This window comes from Salmo salar, chromosome 25 (genome assembly GCF_965601325.2).
Source record: "Salmo salar chromosome 25, fSalSal1, whole genome shotgun sequence".
Taxonomy (NCBI): domain Eukaryota; kingdom Metazoa; phylum Chordata; class Actinopteri; order Salmoniformes; family Salmonidae; genus Salmo; species Salmo salar.
Genome location: NC_138315.1, coordinates 36,947,501 through 36,969,138, shown reverse-complemented (window position 1 = coordinate 36,969,138; position 21,638 = coordinate 36,947,501). Strand labels below are relative to the sequence as shown.

The following is a 21,638-nucleotide window of genomic DNA, read 5'->3' as shown; positions in this document are numbered from 1 at the left end:
GCTGGCTATCTTATACAATAACGTTAAAGTGACAGGGAAAGGCGGCGGCGTCATAATCAAATCAAATGTTATTTGTCACATGCGCGAGTAGCAGCAGTCAATGTAAATATACTCACAACTAATCCAGGATATCCGGGCTGCCCTGAATCTCCCTTTAGAAAAGTCACACAGAGAGAAGAGGTTGTTTGTTTGTAGAATACAAGAGTACATCATGTGTGTGTAAAGGACGTCACGCTGCTTGCTTAGCGAGTACCACTTCCTCCTGATTCGGCCCATACCTGGCGCAAACTCAGGACCTCTGCCTTGCTAGCACACGTGACCGCCCACCTGAAGCGACTTACCAGTCGGCGCCACATGAAAAGCTAGCTATTCACTGGAGCAAGTGATGACACTTCAGGCTAAGGAGGAAGTTGCACACATCCCCATGTGCTACAATCACCCCTCAAACTTACTCAACAGCGACCCCAGCGTTGAGCTGAGCGCAACTGTAGATCAGGGTTACGGCACCAGTGTAAAGGATGTCACACTGCTTGCTTAGCGAGTACCATTTCCTCCCGGGACTTCTGCCTTGCTAGCACGTACATGTGACCACACTCCTGAAGCGTCTTACCAGTCAGTGCCATGCGAAAAGCAGTCACATACACTGGATAGGTGCAGTGAAATGTGCTGTTTTACAGGGTTGGCCATAGTAGTACAGCGCCCCTGGAGTAAATTAGAGTTAAGTGCCTTGCTCAAGGGCACATCAACAGATTTGTCACCTTATCGGCTCGGGGATTTTATCCAGCGACATTTTGGTTATTGGCCCAACTGACATGATGTACCATTTCAAACAGCCTTTACAATGGACACAGAGGTCATACAGCGCTCTGACAGCGCTCTGACAGAGGTGATACTACTGTATGTAATACTATATCAGATCTATTCCACAGTCCTCCAGCCCTCTCCTCTCACCCTGAAGCGCTCCATGAACACACTCAGCTCCAGAGTGTCTCCCTTCTGTCCCTTCCTGCCTGCCTGACCCTGTGGAGAGAGACGGAGAGAGACGGAGAGAGAGAGAGAGAGAGAGACGGAGAGAGAGACGGAGAGAGAGAGAGAGAGAGAGAGAGAGAGAGAGAGAGAGAGAGAGACGGAGAGAGAGAGACGGAGAGAGAGCGAGAGAGAGAGTGAGAGGGGGGAATGGGTACACAATTAAAAGAGAAAATATAAAGAAAGAAAGTTAATCAATATCTCAGGCTACAAGGTGGAAACCTTGATTCTTTCTCTACAAACATCTCTGGTGACATCAACTGGGATCATACGTACATTATACCCGGGCTGGCCATCGTAGCCTGGTTGCCCTGGCGACCCTGAGTCTCCGTGTGTTCCGTTGCACCCGTCTGCTCCAGGTTTCCCACGAGGCCCAGCCTGTCCTGGGTGGCCCTGGATGATGACATGGAGGAGTTCATGAGTATCCTTAACAACATCAGTACAGTTCTTAAAGTATAAACCAAACAACAGCAGATGTTTTTTTTGGCATGTGTGTCTGTTATTTATCTGTTTTTGGAGAGAAACATCTTACAGGAATACCATCCAACCCGGAAAACCCAGGAACACCAGTCATCCCCTGCGGAGAAAGGAAAAACACTCCCTTTATATAAGTCCATACCAAAACTCGATGAGTAGACACTACTAGGCCGGTGTCTGAGATCTCTAGAGAATAATTCTCCAGTCAGTGTTCCTCACCACAGCACCCTTGGGGCCGATGAAGCCTCCTCTGCCCCTGTCGCCCTTCACTCCCTGGACTCCCTGGACTCCTGGGTCCCCTAGACGTCCTGGAGGCCCCTGGGGGCCCTGAGAACCAAGAAGACCAGGCTGGCCCTGAGGAAGAGAGAGACATTTTCATCAACAGACAGAGGACAGACATGTTCATCAAAAGACAGAGGAGAGGCAAGAAACACATTGGGGGATGGAGACATTAACATTCAAATGTGTATGTGATGAAAAGAGTGTTTAAACTCACCTGTTGATGCTCTAAAAATAACATAGAAACTCCATTCACTCTGTCTTACAGGCAGGTAACTGGGGGTTTAGTATTGAATAGAGGTTAAAGCACCACAACAATGCAACTTCTTCTACATAATGAGTTGGCTGTAAAAATGATATGAACATCTACTGCAGCTAAACTTGTTGCAGTGGGGGTGAGACTCCAGGCATTACTAAAAGTCTAGGTGGAGAAACAGTGTTCAGACTGGGGGAACAGTGAGGAAGCAGATAGATGGATTCAACAGCCCAGGTAGTCCGGTCGTCACTAGTTACCACAGCCACAAAGTCAAAAACCATGCTTATTCTTACAATTTCTCTTCTTAAAATGTCATTTTAAACTTAACCTTTACCTTAACCACACTGCTAACCTTATGCCTAACCCTAACCTTAAATTAAGACAAAAAACATGTTTACGACATAGCAAATGTTTACATGTGGCTGTGCGATCTAGTGGAAACCGGGTCTTTGCCACCACAAAGAGGACAAATACGTGAAATTTGTCCCTCTGGCCCATGGACTAAGGGTGAAAGCTTTTATCAGCAAAGTGGGAATAAGGCGCAAAAAAAATGTACACTGTGTAAATCTATTTGCAACAGGACGTAGACATTTGACTAGAAACATAAACTCGGATTAACTGAAAGTAATCAATTACTAAAACACAGCTCTGAAGAAGACCTAAATAATCCCTGCTAGAACACTGTTGGCCTAGACAGAATGTATTTTATAGCCTCCCTGGCTGGCATTGGTCTACCTCCCAACTGGAACATACCATTAGCACCAATTACAAACCAATGCTTTCCACATGAAATCACAATCATTATATTCAGGTAACAATTTCTCAATTAACATAAATATATACATCACAATTATTATTATTATTACTATTATTATTATTATTATTATTATTATTATTGTGTAGAACCTTGCATTAAGCACAAATAAACCAGGGTACACATTTGTCTCTCCCTTGGGATTTAACAATTGCACTACCCCGCACACACATTACCCTCGTGTTCCTCTGCTCAGACGTTGCTGACGCATGCCTGATCTTACACCGCCTGGATAGATATTTTACGTATCAGCTAACCACAACATATGTTATAGCAATCTGGTGCCCAATGGCACAGTTGATGACATAACACGCAACCACTGGTTGATGCATGCAACATCTGAGCAGGGGAATACGAACATGATAATTGGCGCTCCTGACCACAGCTCTGGTGGACACACCCCTTCCCGAGCACGGTGAAAGGAACAAACACTTAGGAGTTGAAAGGAATTCAAGGAAGTCAGGTAGCTTAAGACTTAATCAATAAACCGTTTCCAAATTCTGGTTATTTAATAAGGTAGGTCAGAATATAAGGCACGGATTCCAGCTCTGTGACATACACTGCATTCGGAAAGTATTCAGACCATTTGACTTTTTCCACATTTTGTTACATCACAGCCTTATTCTAAAATGTATTTAAAAAAAAATCATCATCAATCTACACACAATACCCTGTAATGACAAAGCAAAAATAGGTTTTTATAAATTGTTGCAAATTTATAAAGAATAAAAAATGAAAAATGACATTTACATAAGTATTCAGACCCTTTTTCTCAGTACATTGTTGAAGTACCTTCGGCAGTGATTACAGCCTCGAGACTTATTGGGTATGACGCTACAAGCTTGGCAAATTTTTGTGGAGTTTCTCTCATTCTTCTCTGCAGATCCTCTCAAGCTCTGTCAGGTTGGATGGGGAGCGTTGCTGCACAGCCATTTTCAGGTCTCTCCAGAGATGTTTGATAGGGTTGAAGTCTGGGCTCTGGCTGGGCCGCTCAAGGATTTTCAGAGATTTGTCCCGAAGCCACTCCTGCGTTGTCTTGGCTGTGTGCTTAGGGTTGTTTTCCTGTTGGAAGGTGAACCTTCGCCCCAGTCTGAGGTCCTGAGTGCTCTTCTTCCATTTAAGATTGATGGAGGCCACTGTGTTCTTGGGGTCCTTCAATACTGCAGAAATGTTTTAGTACCTTTCCCCAGATCTTTGCCTCGACACAATCTTGTCTCAGAGCTTTATGGACAATTCCTTCAACCTCATGGCTTGGTTTTTGCTCTGACATGCACTGTCAACTGTGGGATCTTATATAGACAGGTGTGTGTGCCTTTCCAAATCATGTCCAATCAATTGAATTTACCAAAGGTGGATTTCAATCAAGTTGTAGAAACATCTCAAGGAGGATCAATGGAAACATGATGCACCTGAGCTCAATTGCGAGTCTCATAGCAAAGGGTCTGAATACTTATGTAAACCAGGTATTCTAAAAACCTATTTTCACTTTGTCATTATGGCTGTATTGTGTGTAGGTTAATGTGGGAAAAAAATAATTTAATCCATTTTAGAATAAGGATGTAACGTAACAAAATGTGGAAAAAGTGAAGGGGTCTGAATACTTTCCAAATGCACTGTATATAGATGCATAGATTACATATCACAGGAGGCTGGTGGAAGGAGCTATATGAAGACGGCTCAGTGTAATGGCTGGAATGGATTCAATGGAATTGTACCAAACACATGAAACACATGGAAACAATGTGTTTGACTCCGTTCCATTGATTCCATTCCAGCCATTACAATGAGCTCCTCCCACCAGCCTCCTCTGCTACATATCCTTGCCTATGCCAGCAGTCTAATTTAAACTGCCAAGCATAACTTCAGAGAGAACTGGAAAGACCCAAAACCTTGGTTATGACTTTGTGGTATCAACTTATGGCCATAAGAGACAGACTGATGCCTGTTTAAATCAGAACATCAATGAAGTGTTCAAAATGCGATCCCATTTCATGTCAGAGATAAAAGGCAAATCAGAGCGTTATTCAGGCCAGCGTGTTTTGGTTATTGGCTGTTTGAAACTTCACAAAGTCTAATCTACCAACTAAATATACCGTTGTGATTAAGATACTCTGTGTGTAGAAAGAGAAAGAGCTCAGGGTTGGATAGGGAAGGAAAAGAGAGTGTGAGAAGGCCCATATCTGTAGTGATGAGGATGGTTGAAATACTGTACACTGAACAAAAATATAAACGCATGTAAAGCGTTTATAAACGCATGTAAACATGTAAAGTGTTGGTCCCATGTTTCATAAGCTGAAACAAAAGATCCTAGAAATTTTCCATACGCACAAAAAGCTTATTTCTCTCAAATGATTTGCACAAATTTGTTTAGGGCTGGAGGTGGGGGAACCATAGTAATAAGAGGAAATAAAAAACAGAGTCAGACAACAAGGCAGACAAACCCCCCTATTATACAGAGTGATAGAGTGGCTCACTTTAACTTATTGTGGATCAGAGTCCGTACTGTATCTGACCACCAAGTTTGCGCTTGAGAGGGGGAAGTTTGTGTGTGTGTGTGTGTGTGTTTGTGTGCATGTTTGTGCCATCGATGCATGTGTATGCATTTCAGCAATGGCTTTTGGCAATGGCTTACCAATGTGAGTTATACAGGCTCCTGACCAATCCTGTGTGTTTTGTGTGTTTTTTCACGCTGATCTTACATAATCATTTTCTATGACCGAAAACAGCTTCTGGAGGTAGAACAGCGATCACTAATCTCGATTTGGATGACAAATTCTACTTCAACGAGTTGGCAGTTCTAGAAGTTGTGCTTACTCTGGACCAGGCCTTAATCCCCAGGACTCGAAAGAGGAAGCGACGGGGCGTGCAAATAAACCGCCTCTACACTCCGTTCTGTTGGCGAATGTACGGTCACTAGAGACCAAACTGGATGAGCTCCATTTGAGACTATCCTATTAACAGGACCTGAAGAACTGTAGACGGGTCGGCAGCCTCAGGTAAAATGAGGGGGGAGGGGTGTGTCTCTTTGTTAACAACAGCTGGTGCGCGATCTCTAATGTTAAGAAAGTCTCGAGTTTTTGCTCGCTTGAGTTAGAATACCTCATGATAAGCTGTAGACCATACTATTTACCAAGAGAGTTTATCTATATTTTTTGTAGCTGTCTATTTACCACCACAAACCGATGCTGGCACTTAGACCGCACTCAACGAGCTGTATAGGTCCATAAGTAAACAAGAAAATGCACATCCAGAGGCGGCACTTCTTGTGGCTGGTGATTTTAATGCAGGGAAACTAAAATCCGTTTTACCTCATTTATACCACCATGTCATCTGTGCCAAAGGGAGGGCGAGGGAGACAAAATTCTATATCACCTCCACTCAACACACAGAAAGGCATACAAGGCTCTCTCTCGCCCTCCCTTTGGCATATCTGACCATAACTCTATCCTCCGAAGCAAAAACTCAAACAGGAAGTACCAGTGACGCGCTCAATAGGGAAGTGGTCTGATGATCCGGATGCTAAACTACAGGAATATTTCACTAGCACAGACTGGAATATGTTCAGGGATTCATCCAATAACATTGAGGAGTTTACCACCTCAGTCAACAGCTTCATTAATAAGTGCATCGGCGACCCCACAGTGACCGTACGTACATATCCCAACCAGAAGCCATTGATTACAGAAAACATTTGCACTGAGCTAAAGACTAGAGCTGCCACTTTCAAGGAGTGGGACACTAATCTGGACGATTATAAGGAATCCCGCTACAACCTCCAAGGAGCCATCAAACAGGCAATACGTCAATACAGGACTAAGATCAAATCTTACTATAACGGATCGCAAACTATAACGGATTACAAAGAAAAGGGAAACCCAGCCGCTAACTACCCAGTGACGTGACCCTACCAGACTAGCTAAATGCTAGGCAAGCAACACTGAACCATGCATGAGTGCACCAACTGTTCCGGATGTCTGTGCTATCTCGCTCTCCATAGCCAATGTGAGTAAGACCTTTAAACAGATGAACATTCACAAGGCCGCGGGGCCAGATTAATTACCAGGATGCGTACTCAGAGTATGCGCTGACCAGCTGGCACGTGTCTTTAATGACATTTTCAACCTCTCCCTGACCCAGTCTGTAATACCTCAACACGGGCGTGATTAGTCTCCTCCTGTACTCCCAGTTCACCTACGACTGCGTGGCCGTTTGCTGACGACACAACGGTGGTTGGTCTGATCACCGTGACGATGATACAGCCTATATGGAGGAGGTCAGAGACATAGCATTGTGGTGCCAGGACAACAACCTCTGCCCTAACGCCAGCAAGACAAAGGAGTTGATCTTGGACTACAGGAAACAGAGGGCCAATCACGCCCCCATCGACATTGACGGAACTGTAGTGGAGCGGAAAATAAGTTCCTAGGTGTCAACATCACTAAAGAATTATCATGGTCCATACAAACCAACACAGTCGTGAAGATGGCACGACAATACCTCTTCCCCCTCAGGAGGCTGAAAAGATTTGTCATGGGCCCTCAGATCTTCAAAAAGTTCTACAGCTGCACCATCGAGAGCATCTTGACTAGCTGCATCACCGCTTGGTATGGCAACTGCTTGGCATTCGATGTCAATTCTGGAACCAACAGGACCCTAAACAGCTTCTACCCCCAAACCATAAGACTGCTAAATAGTTAACCAAATAGCTACCCAGACTCTGCATTGACCCTTTTTGCACCAACTCTTTTGACTCATCACATACGTTGCTGCCACTGTTTATTATATTTTCTGTTGCCTAGTCACTTTATCCCTCCCTATATATACATACTATACCTCAAGTACCTCGTACCCCTGCACGTCAACTCGGTACTGGTAACCCGTGTATATAGCCAAGTTAACGTTGCTCATTGTGTATTTATTCCTTGTGTTATGGGCCCATAAGTAAGCATTTCAATGTTAGTCTACACCTGAAGCCTGTGACAACGTTTGATTTGATTTGAGCCCTAGTTAAGGGCAGTATAATGCTTGGTATGCATTCTTGGGTGGGAGGTGTTTGGGTTGAGTAGGTTTTAGGGTAGAACAGTTGTTTTAAACAGTGGAGTTTTGGTCCGTCCCAACATCAACAGCTGTTCCCAATGAGTGCCTAGACAGACAGCCCGTCCTGTCAAAACAACATGGCTGCTGGACCCTCGTCCCTGGAACAGGACTGTTGATCAGAGGAGGCTGTTAGGAGGAGCTATAGGAGGATGGGCTAATTGTAATGTTTGGAATGGTATTAATGGAACGGTATCAAACACATCAAACATATGGAAACCACACGTTTGACTCTGTTTCATTCATTCCAGCCTACACTGCTAGTGATGTATATCTCAATCACTCTTGGCATTTATACTGCTGGGGTCATCCCATTCCGACCCCTCTCCAGGTGGATGGACACAGATGTCTTACAATAGTTGACACACAGAAATCCCTGGAATGTTATGTCTGAGGGAAGATTTTACCTGCACGCACACACACACACACACACACACACACACACACACACACACACACACACACACACACACACACACACACACACACACGAAATACTCTATCATATACAGTTGAACTCAGAAGTTGACATACACCTTAGACAAATACATATAAACTCATTTTTTCACAATTCCTGACATTTAATCCTAGTAAAAATTCCCCGTCTAAGGTCAGTTAGGTTCACCACTTTATTTTAAGAATAAAAGTCAGAAATGTCAGAATAATAGTAGAGAGAATGTTTTATTTAAGCTTTTATTTCTTTCATCACATTCCCAGTGGGTCAGAAGTTTACATACACTCAATTAGTATTTGGTAGCATTGCCTTTAAATTGTTTAACTTGGGTCAAACGTTTCGGGTAGCCTTCCACAAGCTTCCCACAATAAGTTCGGTGAATTTTGGCCCATTCCTCCTGACAGAACGGGTGTAACGGAGTCAGGTTTGTAGGCCTCCTTGCTTGCACACGCTTTTTCAGTTCTGCCCACAAATTTTCTATAGGATTGAGGTCAGGGCTTTGTGATGGCCACTCCAATACCTTGGCTTTGTTGTCCTTAAGCAATTTTGCCACAACTTTGGAAGTATGCTTGGGGTCACTGTCCATTTGGAAGACCCATTTGCAACCATGCTTTAACTTTCTGATTGATGTCTTGCGATGTTGCTTCAGAATATCCACATAATTTCCCCTCCTCATGATACCATCTATTTTGTTAAGTGCACCAGTCCCTCCTGCAGCAAAGCACCACCACAACATGATGCTGCCACCCCCGTGCTTCACGGTTGGGATGGTGTTCTTCGGCTTGCAAGCCTCCCCCTTTTTCCTCCAAACATAATGATGGTCATTACGGCCAAACAGTTCTATTTTTGTTTCATCAGACCAGAGGACATTTCTCCAAAAAGTACGATCTTTGTCCCCATGTGCAGTTGCAAACCGTAGTCTGGCTTTTTTATGGCGGTTTTGGAGCAGTGGCTTTTTGCTTGCTGAGCAGCCTTTCAGGTTGTCGATATAGGACTCGTATTACTGTGGATATAGATACTTTTGTACCTGTTTCCTCCAGAATCTTCACAAGGTCCTTTGCTGTTACTCTGGGATTGATTTGCACTTTTCACACCAAAGTACGTTCATCTCTAGGAAACAGAACGCGTCTCCTTCCTGAGCGGTTTGATGGTTGAGTGGTCCCATTGTGTTTATACTTGCGTACTATTGTTTGTACAGATGAACGTGGTACCTTCAGGCGTTTGGAAATTGCTCCCAAGGATGAACCAGACTTGTGGAGGTCTCTAATTATTTTTCTGAGGTCTTGGTTGATTTCTTTTGATTTTCCCATGATGTCAAGCAAAGAGGCACTGAGTTTGAAGGTAGGCCTTGAAATACATCTACAGGCACACCTCTAATTGACTCAAACGACGTCAATTAGCCTATCAGAAGCTTCTAAAGCCATGACATCATTTTCGGGAATTTTCCAAGCTTTTTAAAGGCACAGTCAACTTAGTGTATGTAAACTTCTGACCCACTCGAATTGTGACATAGTGAATTATGAGTGAAACAATCTGTCTGTAAACAATTGTTGGAAAAATGACTTGTGTCATGCACAAAGTAGATGTCCTAACATACTTGCCAAAACCATAGTTTGTTAACAAGAAATTTGAGGAGTGGTTGAAAAACGAGTTTTAATGACTCCAACCTAAGTATATGTAAACTTCCGACTTCAACTGTATATGTTCATAATTGTAATCTATTAAATCTATTATTTTCTTCAATGATAAATGATACAGTCTGAATACCTTATGGTCTGCTATATAATTCACAGTGAGTGAGAAAATCTACACTGCCCAATGGGAGGATACGACCAGAATATGATGGATGGGATAGCATGTGGGAATTTTCCTCTATAGTGTCTTCAGAAAGTATTCATGCCCCTTGACTTTCACATTTCAAATCAAATAACATTTTATTGGTCACATACACATGGTTGGCAGATGTTATTGCGAGTGTAGCGAAATGCTTGTGCTTCTAGTTCCGACAGTGCAGCAATATCTTACAAGTAATCTAACAATTCCACAACAACTACATAATACACACAAATCTAAGTAAAGGGAAGAAATAAGAATATAAATACATGGATGGGCCATGACCGACCGGCATAGACGAGATGCAATAGATGGCATAAAATACAGTATATACATCTGAGATGAGTAGTGCAAGATATGTTAACATCATTATTAAAGTGGCATTAATAAAGTGACTAGTGATCCATTTGTTAGAGTGGCCAATGATTTCAAGTCTGTATGTAGGCAGCAGACTCTCTGTGTTAGTGATGGCTGTTTAACAGTCTGATGGCCTTGAGATATAAACTATTTTTCAGTCTCTCAGTCCCAGCTTTGATGCACCTGTACTGACCTCACCTTCTGGATGGTAGCGGGGTGAACAGGCAGTGGCTTGGGTGGTTGTTGTCCTTGATTATCTTTTTGGCCTTTCTGTGACATCAGGTGCAGTTGGTGTCCTGGAGGGCAGGTAGTTTGCCCCCGGTGATGTGTTGTGCAGACCGCACCACCCTCTGGAGAGCCCTGCGGTTGTGGGCGGTGCAGTTGCCGTACCAGGTGGTGATACAGCCTGACAGGATGCTCTCAATTGTGCATCTGTAGAAGTTTGTGAAGGTTTTAGGTGACAAGCCAAATTTCTTCAGCTTCTTTAATAACACTTAACAATCCGCCTTCTTCAACACACTGTCTGTGTGGGTGGACCATTTCAGTTTGTCCGTGATGTGTATGCCGAGGAACTTGAAACTTCCCACCTTCTCCACTGCTGTCCCGTCGATGTGAATAGGGGGGTGCTCCCTCTGCTGTTTCCTGAAGTCCACGATCATCTCCTTTGTTTTGTTGACATTGAGTGAGAGGTTGTTTTCCTGATACCACACTCCGAGGGCCCTCACCTCCTCCCTATATGCTGTCTCGTCGTTGTTGGTGATCAAGCCTACTACTGTTGTGTCGTCTGCAAACTTCATGATCGAGTTGGAGGTGTGCATGGCCACGCAGTCATGGGTGAATAGGGAGCACAGGATGGGGCTGAGCACGCACCCTTGTGGGGCCCCTGTGTTGAGGATCAGCGTAGTAGAGGTGTTGTTTCCTACCTTCACCACCTGGGGACGGCCCGTCAGGAAGTTCAGGACCCAATCGCACAGGGCAGGGTTGAAACCCAGGGCCTCAAGCTTAATGATGAGCTTGGAGGGTACTATGGTGTTAAATGCTGAGCTGTAGTCAATGAACAGCATTCTTACATAGGTATTCTTCTTGTCCAGATGGGATAGGGCAGTGTGCAGTGTGATGGCGATTGCATTGTCTGTGAACCTATTGGGGCGGTATGCAAACTGAAGTGGGTCTAGGGTGACAGGTAAGGTGAAGATGATATGATCCTTGACTAGTCTCTCAAAGCACTTTATGATGACAGAAGTGAGTGCTACAGGGCAATAGTCATTCAGTTCAATTACCTTTGCCTTCTTGGGTACAGGAACAATGGTGGCCATCTTGAAGCATGTGGGGACAGCAGACTGGGATAGGGAGAGATTGAATATGTCCATAAACACACCAGCCAGCTGGTCTGCGCATGCTCTGAGGACACGGCTATGGTTGCCGTCTGGGCCGGCAGCCCTGCAAGGGTTAACACATTTAAATGTCTCACTCACGTCGGCCACGGAGAAGGAGGGGGGGGGGGGGGGGGGGGGGGGCGCAGTCCTTGGTGGCACTGTATTATCCTCAAAGCGGGCAAAGAAGGTGTTCAGTTTGTCTGGAAGCAAGACATCGGTGTCTGTGACATGGCTGGTTTTCTTTTTGTAGTCTGTGATTGCCTGTAGATACTGCCACATACGTCTCGTGTCTGAGCCTTTGAATTGCTACTCCACTTTATCCCTATATTGACATTTCGCTTGTTTGATTGCCTTGCGGAGGGAATAAATACACTGTTTGTATTCGTGCCATATTCCCACGTCATCTTTCCATGGTTAAATAGTTTGCGCTTTCAGTTTTGCGCAAATGCCGCCATCTATCCACGGTTTCTGGTTAGGGTAGGTTTTAATAGTCACACTGGGAACAACATCTCCTACAGTATGCACTTCCTTATAAACTCACTCACTGAATCAGCGTTTAAATCTATATTATTCTCTTAGGCTACGCAGAACATGTCCCAGTCCGCGTGATCAAAACAATCTTGAAGCGTGGATTCCGATTGGTCAGACCAGCGTTGAATGGTCCTAGTCACTGGTACATCCTGTTTGAGTTTCTGTCTATAGGAGGGGAGAATAAAAATGGAGTCGTGGTCAGATTTGCTGAACGGAGGGCGGGGGAGGGCCTTGTATGTATCGCGGAAGTTAGAGTAGCAGTGATCCAGTGTTTTGCCAGCCCGGGTACTACAATCGATATGCTGATAGAATTTAGGTAGCCTTATTCTCAAATTTGCTTTGTTAAAATCCCCAGCTACAATAAATGCAGCCTCCAGTTTAATCATGAATCATACACCCCCGCCCTTCTTCTTCCCTGAGAGATGCTTATTCCTGTCGGCGCGACTCACAAAGAATCCCGGCAGCTGTACCGACTCTGACAGCATTTTCCCAGAGAGCCATGTTTCCGTGAAACAGAGTATGTTACAATCCCGGATGTCTCTCTGGAAAGCAACCCTAGCCCTAATTTCGTCTACCTTGTTATCTAGAGACTGGACATTAGCGAGTAAAATACTCGGAAGCGGTGGGTGGTGTGCGCGCCTCCGAAGTCTGACCAGAAGACCGCTCTATCTACCTCTTGTGTGGTGACATTGTTTTGGGTCAGCCTCTGGAAACAGTTCGAATGCCTTGGTTCGAACAAAGCATCCGCTTCGCGAAAGTCGTATTCCTGGTCGTAATGTTGGTAAGTTGACGTCGCTCTGATATTCGATAGTTCTTCCCGGCTGTATGTAATAACATTCAAGATTTTCTGGGCTAACAATGTAAGAAATAATACATAAAAAAACAAATACTGCATAGTTTCCTAAGGACTAGAAGCAAGAAGACCCTCTCTGATGGCGCCATCTTGCTTGTGCACAATTCTGTTGTGTTACACCCTGAATTCAAAATGGATTAAATAGATTGTTTTTGTCACCCATCTACACACACAATACCCCATAATGACAAAGTGAAAACATTTTTTTTTTTTTACAGAAATATCTCAATTACATAAGTATTCACACCTCTGAGTCAATACATGTTAGAATCACCTTTGTGAACTCTTTAACTGTTTTAAAATCACCATTGGAATCATGCGTAAATCCCTGAGTGGTTTCCTTCCTCCCCGGCAACTGAGCTAGGAAGGACGCCTGTATCTTTGTAATGACTGGGTGTATTGATACGCCATGCAAAGTGTAATTAATAACTACACCATGCTCAAAGGAAAATTCAATGTCTGCTTTAAAAAAAAAGTGTTTACCTATCTACCAATAGGTGCCCTTCTTTGTGAGGCATTGGAAAACCTTCCTGGTCTTTGTGGTTGAATATGTGTTTGAAATTCACTTCTCGACTGAGGGACCTTACAGATTATTTATTGTATGTGTGGGGTACAGACATCATGAGGCGGTCATTCAAAAATCATGTTAAACACTATTACTGCACACAGAGTGAGCCCATGTAATTTAGTATGTGACATGTTAAGCAGATTTTTACTCCTGAACTTATTTAGGCTTAACTTTAAATTCAGGCTGTAATACAACACAATGTAGACAAAGTAAAGGGGTATGAATTATTTCTGAAGGCACTGTAAGTCCCCAAAGACCTACAGTACATGTCTAGTGTTGTGTGTTTGTTGTGTGTGTGTGTTGTGTGTGTTGTGTGTGTGTGTTGTGTATATATAAGAGACAACGGTCTAGTGCAGTGCTATGGAATGCACTGGGCTGTATGTTTCTGCATGGCTAAAAGCCAGAGCTGATAAATGCCATTCTTCATGTGAAGCTGATAAAGGAGGGGAAGGGGAGATATGGGTACAGGGTGTGTGTAATTGTGTGTGTGTGTGTGTTTAAGAATCAGGGGAGGATATCTTAACCAAAACAATAGTAAATCACAGGGGACCTGAACAAACACCACAATATCTGAAGCAAATGAACCCCTTCACCTCACTCCTACTCTATTGTACTCTGTCCACCCTCCGCTAAATGTAATCTTTCACATTCAACTCCACTCTTCTTTCTTTCTTTCTTTCTTTCTTTCTTTCTTTCTTTCTTTCTTTCTTTCTTTCTTTCTTTCTTTCTTCTTTCTTTCTTTCTTTCTTTCTTTCTTTCTTTCTTTCTTTCTTTCTTTCTTTCTTTCTTTCTTTCTTTCTTTCTTTCTTTCTTTCTTTCGTTCCTCTCCTATCTATTTCTTAATTATAAATCTCTGTTTTCCTATCAGGCACTGGGCACAGAAGTCAGCTCAACGTCTAGTTTTTATTTACATTTACATTTACTAATGTGAATTCAATGTGAAATTAACAACATAATGTCACCATGTCATTGGATTTAGGTTAAAAGTTTGGTGAAAAAATGATAAAATGCCCTTAGGTTGATGACTTTTTGCAAATCCAATGAGTTTTCCACATTGATTCAACATCATCACATTGCTTTTTGGGGTTTGAAATGACGTGGAAACAATGTTGATTCAACCAGTTTTTGTCTAGTGGGTATGTAACTCATCTTCTCCTTCTCTCTCAATTCTCCTCCTGATTTTCTGACCTAGTTCTGTCAGCTGTTTTATCAGAGGCCCAGCTCCCTGGCACACAGCTTCTCCACAAATAGAGAGAGAATGGATATGATATCAGTCCTGGGTCGACCTCTTTACATACTGTAGCAGGGCCATGGATACTCCTCCAGCAGAGGGAGGAGAAAGCTGTCTGTGTGTGTGTGTGTGTGTGTGTGTGTGTGTGTGTGTGTGTGTGTGTGTGTGTGTGTGTGTGTGTGGGTAGAGAGAGAGAGAACCATCTGAACTGCATTCTAAACACGAGAGAAAAGTTCTAGAGTGAGCAGTCCAACCTGCTCTGAGCTTTGGGCTGGTTCCAACACAGAGGAGTTTGAGAGCAGCTTAAGTTTACAGTAGAAAGAGTGTAGGGTCTAGGAATGTCCCGTGTGCATTGAACATGTTTATAGACCCACTGTGGCTTAATACATACACACCTAAATTGCTCATTTAAACCCTGACACACTGCCCAACACAAGCACACATGCATATCGCACACAGACTCATGGCTCTACAATTACTTACAGGTGGAAAGGTGTCTGCCCTCAGTCATACTTTACAGATGTCAGAGGAAGGGCCAAAGATGGAGAGATGAAGGGAGAAGGGAAGAAAGAGAGAGAGAAAGAAGGAAAGACAAAGAGAGAGAGAGAGAGAAAACATTGACACACATTCAGTCTCACAAACCAGTGCACCTGCATAAACACAGAATCTGAAAAATTCATCTGAGGATGTCTGCTCTTCAAACATCCTCTCTCCTTTCCTTTTGAAACGCCATTGATATTTTAAGGCTGTGTGTGCATATACATGTGTGTGCGTGTGTGTGTGTGCATGTGCGTGCATGTGTGTGTATTTGAGACCTTTAGTCTTTTGGGCTTTGCTCTCTCAGCCTCCTCTGAAGGCTGGTTATGGAGGCTGGTTATGGAGGTTGGTTATGGATATAACAAAAAATTCAGAAGGACAGAGATATCCACTTCCCTTCACCCTGATGATTACTCCTCTGTCTTTTTCTATTTTCTCTTTCTCTCTATCCTCTCATCTCCCTCCGCCTCAAGTAAGACACTCATGAGAGATCAGGGTTAATGGGGACATGACCAGTCGTCAATCAGGATCCAAATCAAAAGAAAAAAAGGAAGAGTGGAAAAAAATTGAGCGATGGTGATGATGACATCATGGATGGAAGATTTTCATTTTGGATCAGTGGTTTATGACCTGACCTGCTGATTGGCTTTCTTCAACTCTCAACCCATCCTCATCTCAATCCAAATCTCCTTTCTACTTATTTCTCTCTCTGTCTGGTATTACTGTCACACAGTCACTATCGATCACTCCTCTCCTTGTCAGATCCCTCTGTCCATTCTCCCCACGCTCTGTTTTTCCATCTCTTGCTCTCTCTCTCTCTTTCTTGCCTCATCCTCCAGGTATTCTAATCATTTTTAGAAATAGAGGGTGAAAGAAAGAGAAACATGGACAGAGATAGAGAGTGCGAGAGACAGAGAGAGAGAGAGAGAGAGAGAGAGAGAGAGAGAGAGAGAGAGAGAGAGAGAGAGAGAGAGAGAGAGAGAACAAACAGAAAAAATATATACATGATCAAATACAAATCTTAGAATCAACTATTAAAGACTACCAGAACCCACTGGGTTCTCCAATTACATTGAATGAAAAAATACAAACCCTCCAACTCAAAAAGGCCTGTGGTGTTGATGGTATCCTAAATTAAATGATAAAATATACAGACAACAAATTCCAATTGGCTATACTTAAACTCTTTAACATCATCCTGAACTCTGGCATCTTCCCCAATATTTGGAACCAAGGACTAATCACCCCAATCCACAAAAGTGGAGACAAATTTGACCACAATAATTACCATGGGATATGCATCAACAGCAACCTTGGGAAAATCCTCTGTATTATCATTAACAGCAGACTCGTACATTTCCTCAGTGAAAACAATGTACTGAGCAAATGTCAAATTGGCTTTTTACCAAATTACCGTACGACAGACCACGTATTCATCCTGCACACCCTAATTGACAAACAAACAAACCAAAACAAAGGCAATGTCTTCTCATGCTTTGTTGATTTAAAAAAATGTAGCATGAGGGTCTGCTATTCAAATTGATGTAAAGTGGTATTGGGGGGGAAAACATACGACATTATAAAATCCATGTACACAAACAACAAGTGTGCGGTTAAAATTGACAAGAAACACACACATTTCTTTCCACAGGGCCAGGGTGTGAGACAGGAATGCAGCTTAAGTCCCACCCTCTTCAACATATATATCAACGAATTGGAGAGGGCACTAGAACAGTCTGCAGCACCCGGCCTCACCCTACTAGAATCGGAAGTCAAATGTCTACTGTTTGCTGATGATCTGGTGCTTCTGTCACCAACCAAGTAGGGCCTACAGCAGCACCTAGATCTCCTGCACAGATTCTGTCAGACCTGGGCACTGACAGTAAATCTCAGTTAGATAAAAGTAATGGTGTTCCAGAAAAGTTCAGTCGCCAGGACCACAAATTAAAATTCTATCTAGACACCGTTGCCCTAGAGCAAACAAAAAACTATACATACCTCGGCCTAAACATCAGCGCCACAGGTAACTTCCACAAAGCTGTGAACGAGCTGAGGGACAAGGCAAGAAGGGCCTTCTGTGCCATCAAAAGGAACATAAATTGACATACCAATAAGGATCTGGATAAAAATACTTGAATAAGTTATAGAACCCATTGCCCTATATGGTTGTGAGGTCTGGAGTCCGCTCACCAACCAAGAATTCACGAAATGGGACAAACACCAAATTGAGACTCTGCATGCAGAATTCTGCAAAAATATCCTCCGTGTACAATGTAAAACACCAAATAATGCATGCAGAGCAGAATTAGGCCGATACCCGCTAGTTATCAAAATCCTAAAAGGAAGTGATTCCCAAACCTTCCATAACAAAGCCATCACCTACGGAGAGATGAACCTGGAGAAGAGTCCCCTAAGCAAGCTGGTCCTGGGGCTCTGTTCACAAACACAAACACACCACACAGAGCCCCAGGACAGCAACACAATTAGACCCAACCAAATCATGAGAAAACAAAAAGATAATTAGTTGACACATTGGAAAGAATTAACAAAAAAACTGAGTAAACTAGAATACTACTTGGCCCCAAACAGAGAGTACAAAGTGTCAGAATACCTGACCACTGTGACTGACCCAAACTTAAGGAAAGCTTTGATTATGTATAGACTCAGTGAGCATAGCCTTGCTATTGAGAAAGGCCACCGTAGGCAGACCTGGCTCTCAAGAGAAGACAGGCTATGTGCACACTGCCCACAAAATGAGATGGAAACTGAGCTCCACTGAGCTCCACATTTCAGTTGAATGCATTCAGTTGTACAACTGACTAGGTATCCCCCTTTCCCCCCTAACCTCATGCAAAATGTATGACAATATAGACACATATTTCCCTCAGATTACACAGATCCACAAGAATTCAAAAACAAATCCAATTTTCATAAACTCCCATATCTACTGGGTGAAATGCCACAGTGTGCCATCACATCAGCAAGATTTGTGACCTGTTGCCACAAGAAAAGGGCAACTAGTGAAGAACAAACATCAATGTAAATACAACCCATATTTATGTTTATTTATTTTCCCTTTTGTATTTTAACTATTTGCACATCGTTACAACACTGTATATATACATAATATGACATTTGAAATGCCTTTATTATTTTGGAACTTCTGTGAGTGTAATGTTTACTGTTCATTTTATTGTTTATTTCACTTGCTTTGGCGATGTTAACATGTGTTTCCCATGCCAATAAAGCCTTTGAATTGAATTGAGAGAGAGCGAGAGCGAGAGAAAGAGCGAGAGAGAGAGAGCGAGAGCGAGAGAGAGAGAGAGAGAGAGAGAGCGAATAAAGGATATAAATGTCTACATTCCTGTTACTGCTACAAAGATGTCTATTTTCCACACCCCCACCATGGTCATGTGATCCCACATCTTATCTTCTGATCCAACCAGGTGATGATGCTACAAAGAATCCCTGTGCCACTCAAGTTTTGACACATTTCACAGCCTTTACAGAGAATACTTACTGTACATAATACAGCATATCAACACACACACACACACACACACACACACACACACACACACACACACACACACACACACACACACACACACACACACACACACACACACACACACACACACACACACACACACACACACAGGGTGACAATAGCTGACCTTGGGTTTGTGATGTGATGATGTAAAGGTTCCAAATGAACAATGTTACACATTCCCAGTTACCTCACCATGTCATAGGGGGAAAAAACATCATGCTGTATGTGTGTCTTAGAGAGATGAAAGAGAGTGGGTAGAGAGAGAGGGAAACAGAGACCACCAATGAATCTAGCATTAAGCATGAAGCAAGAGGCTAACGTGAAAGACTACTTCATCACTGACATTTCCAAACCAGCATGGTAGGCATGATTCAGCATTTCTCAGCGTCTAATATTCTTGCTGAGTCAAAAACACGGCCCCAATCCGCTGTGCTGTTCCCCATGCAGGAAACGCCAGCAGTCACCACAACAACACAGGAAGCCAAGGACCACGCCCGAGGGTCAACGGCACTCCACATTCCACAACACAATCCATTCTCTACTTACACAGCCCAGAACAGCACATACATGACACACACACACATTCTAGAAATGCAGTGAAATGTAACCACTCTGAACTACAGACATTCTAGGAAACTCAGACGTTCTAGAACGGCGAGAACACTGATATTCTAAAAGAAAATGGTACATTCTAGAACAGTTTCCAAGACCCCAACAGTTCCTGTGATTCCATAAGTCTGTCAGGCTTCCCTTCTGGTCCATGTTTAGAGAGAGCCAAGTAATGTAGAGTAATAGAGAGAAAACCAGGCCTGGCTGTGATTAGTGTGTAACTCTGTAAGCCCACTGCAGTGACACATGCTATGGTCCCAAAACAGATCCCCTCCCCCAAACACACACACTGAAGTCTTTAGTCTCTCTGTAGCCCTACCCAGAAACACAGGCCCAGGGTTGCTGTGGCGACAGGAGTATCTCATTACCAGATACACAGACAGGGAGAGAGACAGACAGACGAGGAAGAAAAAGGAATAGAGAGAGAGAGAGAGAGAAAGAGGGAGAGAGAGAGAGAGACTGTTAAAGTTCAGTAAAACACCTTTCCATCCAAGTCTGGATTCCACGGTCTGTTTTCTGTCTCCAAGTATCAGATTGCATCTCACTTCATCAGAATGGCACTAAACACACAATGTCAGAGGTGAGGAGTGAGAATGAGGCTAAGGGGTTTGTAAAGGTGTGTGCGATGGGTTACTGACAGAACTTTTAACAGCCTCTTCTCCCCTCTCTCATGTCTCTCACTCTAGCAGCTGTTCTGTCTGCTTGAAGCAGAGCCTCAATAAAAGCCTACAAGTACTGTTAACCTGCTGCTACTGTTGCTGCATACAGTAGCTACACATTATTCCATTCAGTATCATGTCACTCCTCTCCAAATGCTTCAGCTAACCCCTACTATCACTGGCAGTCATAGGTGAAGTGACTCAACAGACATCTGTGGGAGTGTGTTGGGGGAATTAAGGACAGCGTCATTGGGATCGCAACATTCCGTCAGGAATCTTGCTGTGCTGTGTGAGAGTCAAGATCAGGAAGGATCAGATCCCTGTTAGAAACTAACCCCCTAACTGATCAAAGGCCTGGTCTAAGCTGCTCTAATGTGAGAAAGTCCACTATACCACTCAGTAATGAGAACCAGAGGCACAGGTGTGAGAAACACACACGAACCCCCACACACAAATACACACACACACACACACACAAACACACACACACACACACACACAAATACACACACACACACACACACACACACACAAACACACAAACATTATTTGGTGTTTTACATTGTACACGGGAGGATATTTTTACAGAATTCTGCATGCAGAGTCTCAATTTGGTGTTTGTCCCATTTTGTGAATTTTTGTTTGGTGAGCAGACCCCAGACCTCACAACCATAAAGAGCAATGGGTTCTATAACTGATTCAAGTATTTTTAGCCAAATCCTAATTGGTATGTCGAATTTTATGTTCCTTTTGATGGCATAGAAGTCCCTTCTTGCCTTGTCACTCAGATCGTTCACAGCTTTGTGGAAGTTAGCCTTCCCTGTAGCGCAGTTGGTAGAGCATGGTGTTTGCAACACCAGGGTTGTGGGTTCGATTCCCACGGGGGGCCAGCACAGAAAAAAATGTATGAAATTGTATGAAATGTATGCATTCACTACTGTAAGTCGCTCTGGATAAGAGCGTCTGCTAAATGACTAAAATGTAAAAAAGTTACCTATGGTGCTGATGTTTAGGCCAAGGTATGTATAGTTTTTTGTTTGCTCTAGGGCAACCCCCAGATCATCACCGATCCTCCACCAAATTTCACAGTGGGTGCGAGACCTGGAGAGGCCTACAAGCCACAGTGTCTCG

General features: G+C 43.4%; 1 protein-coding gene across 2 annotated transcripts in view; it reads right to left on the bottom strand.

Moving 5' to 3' along the window:
• Nucleotides 1-21,638, bottom strand: part of LOC106586671 (uncharacterized) — a 127,395-nt gene that overhangs the window by 26,315 nt on the left and 79,442 nt on the right. For both annotated transcript variants that reach the window (XM_014174188.3, XM_014174189.3), the window contains exons 5-9: nt 1,723-1,857; nt 1,559-1,603; nt 1,303-1,419; nt 952-1,020; nt 117-152 (exon numbers count right to left, since the gene is read on the bottom strand). In XM_014174188.3, coding sequence (XP_014029663.2) covers nt 117-152; nt 952-1,020; nt 1,303-1,419; nt 1,559-1,603; nt 1,723-1,857 — 402 coding nt within the window. The remainder of the gene's footprint in view (nt 1-116; nt 153-951; nt 1,021-1,302; nt 1,420-1,558; nt 1,604-1,722; nt 1,858-21,638) is intronic.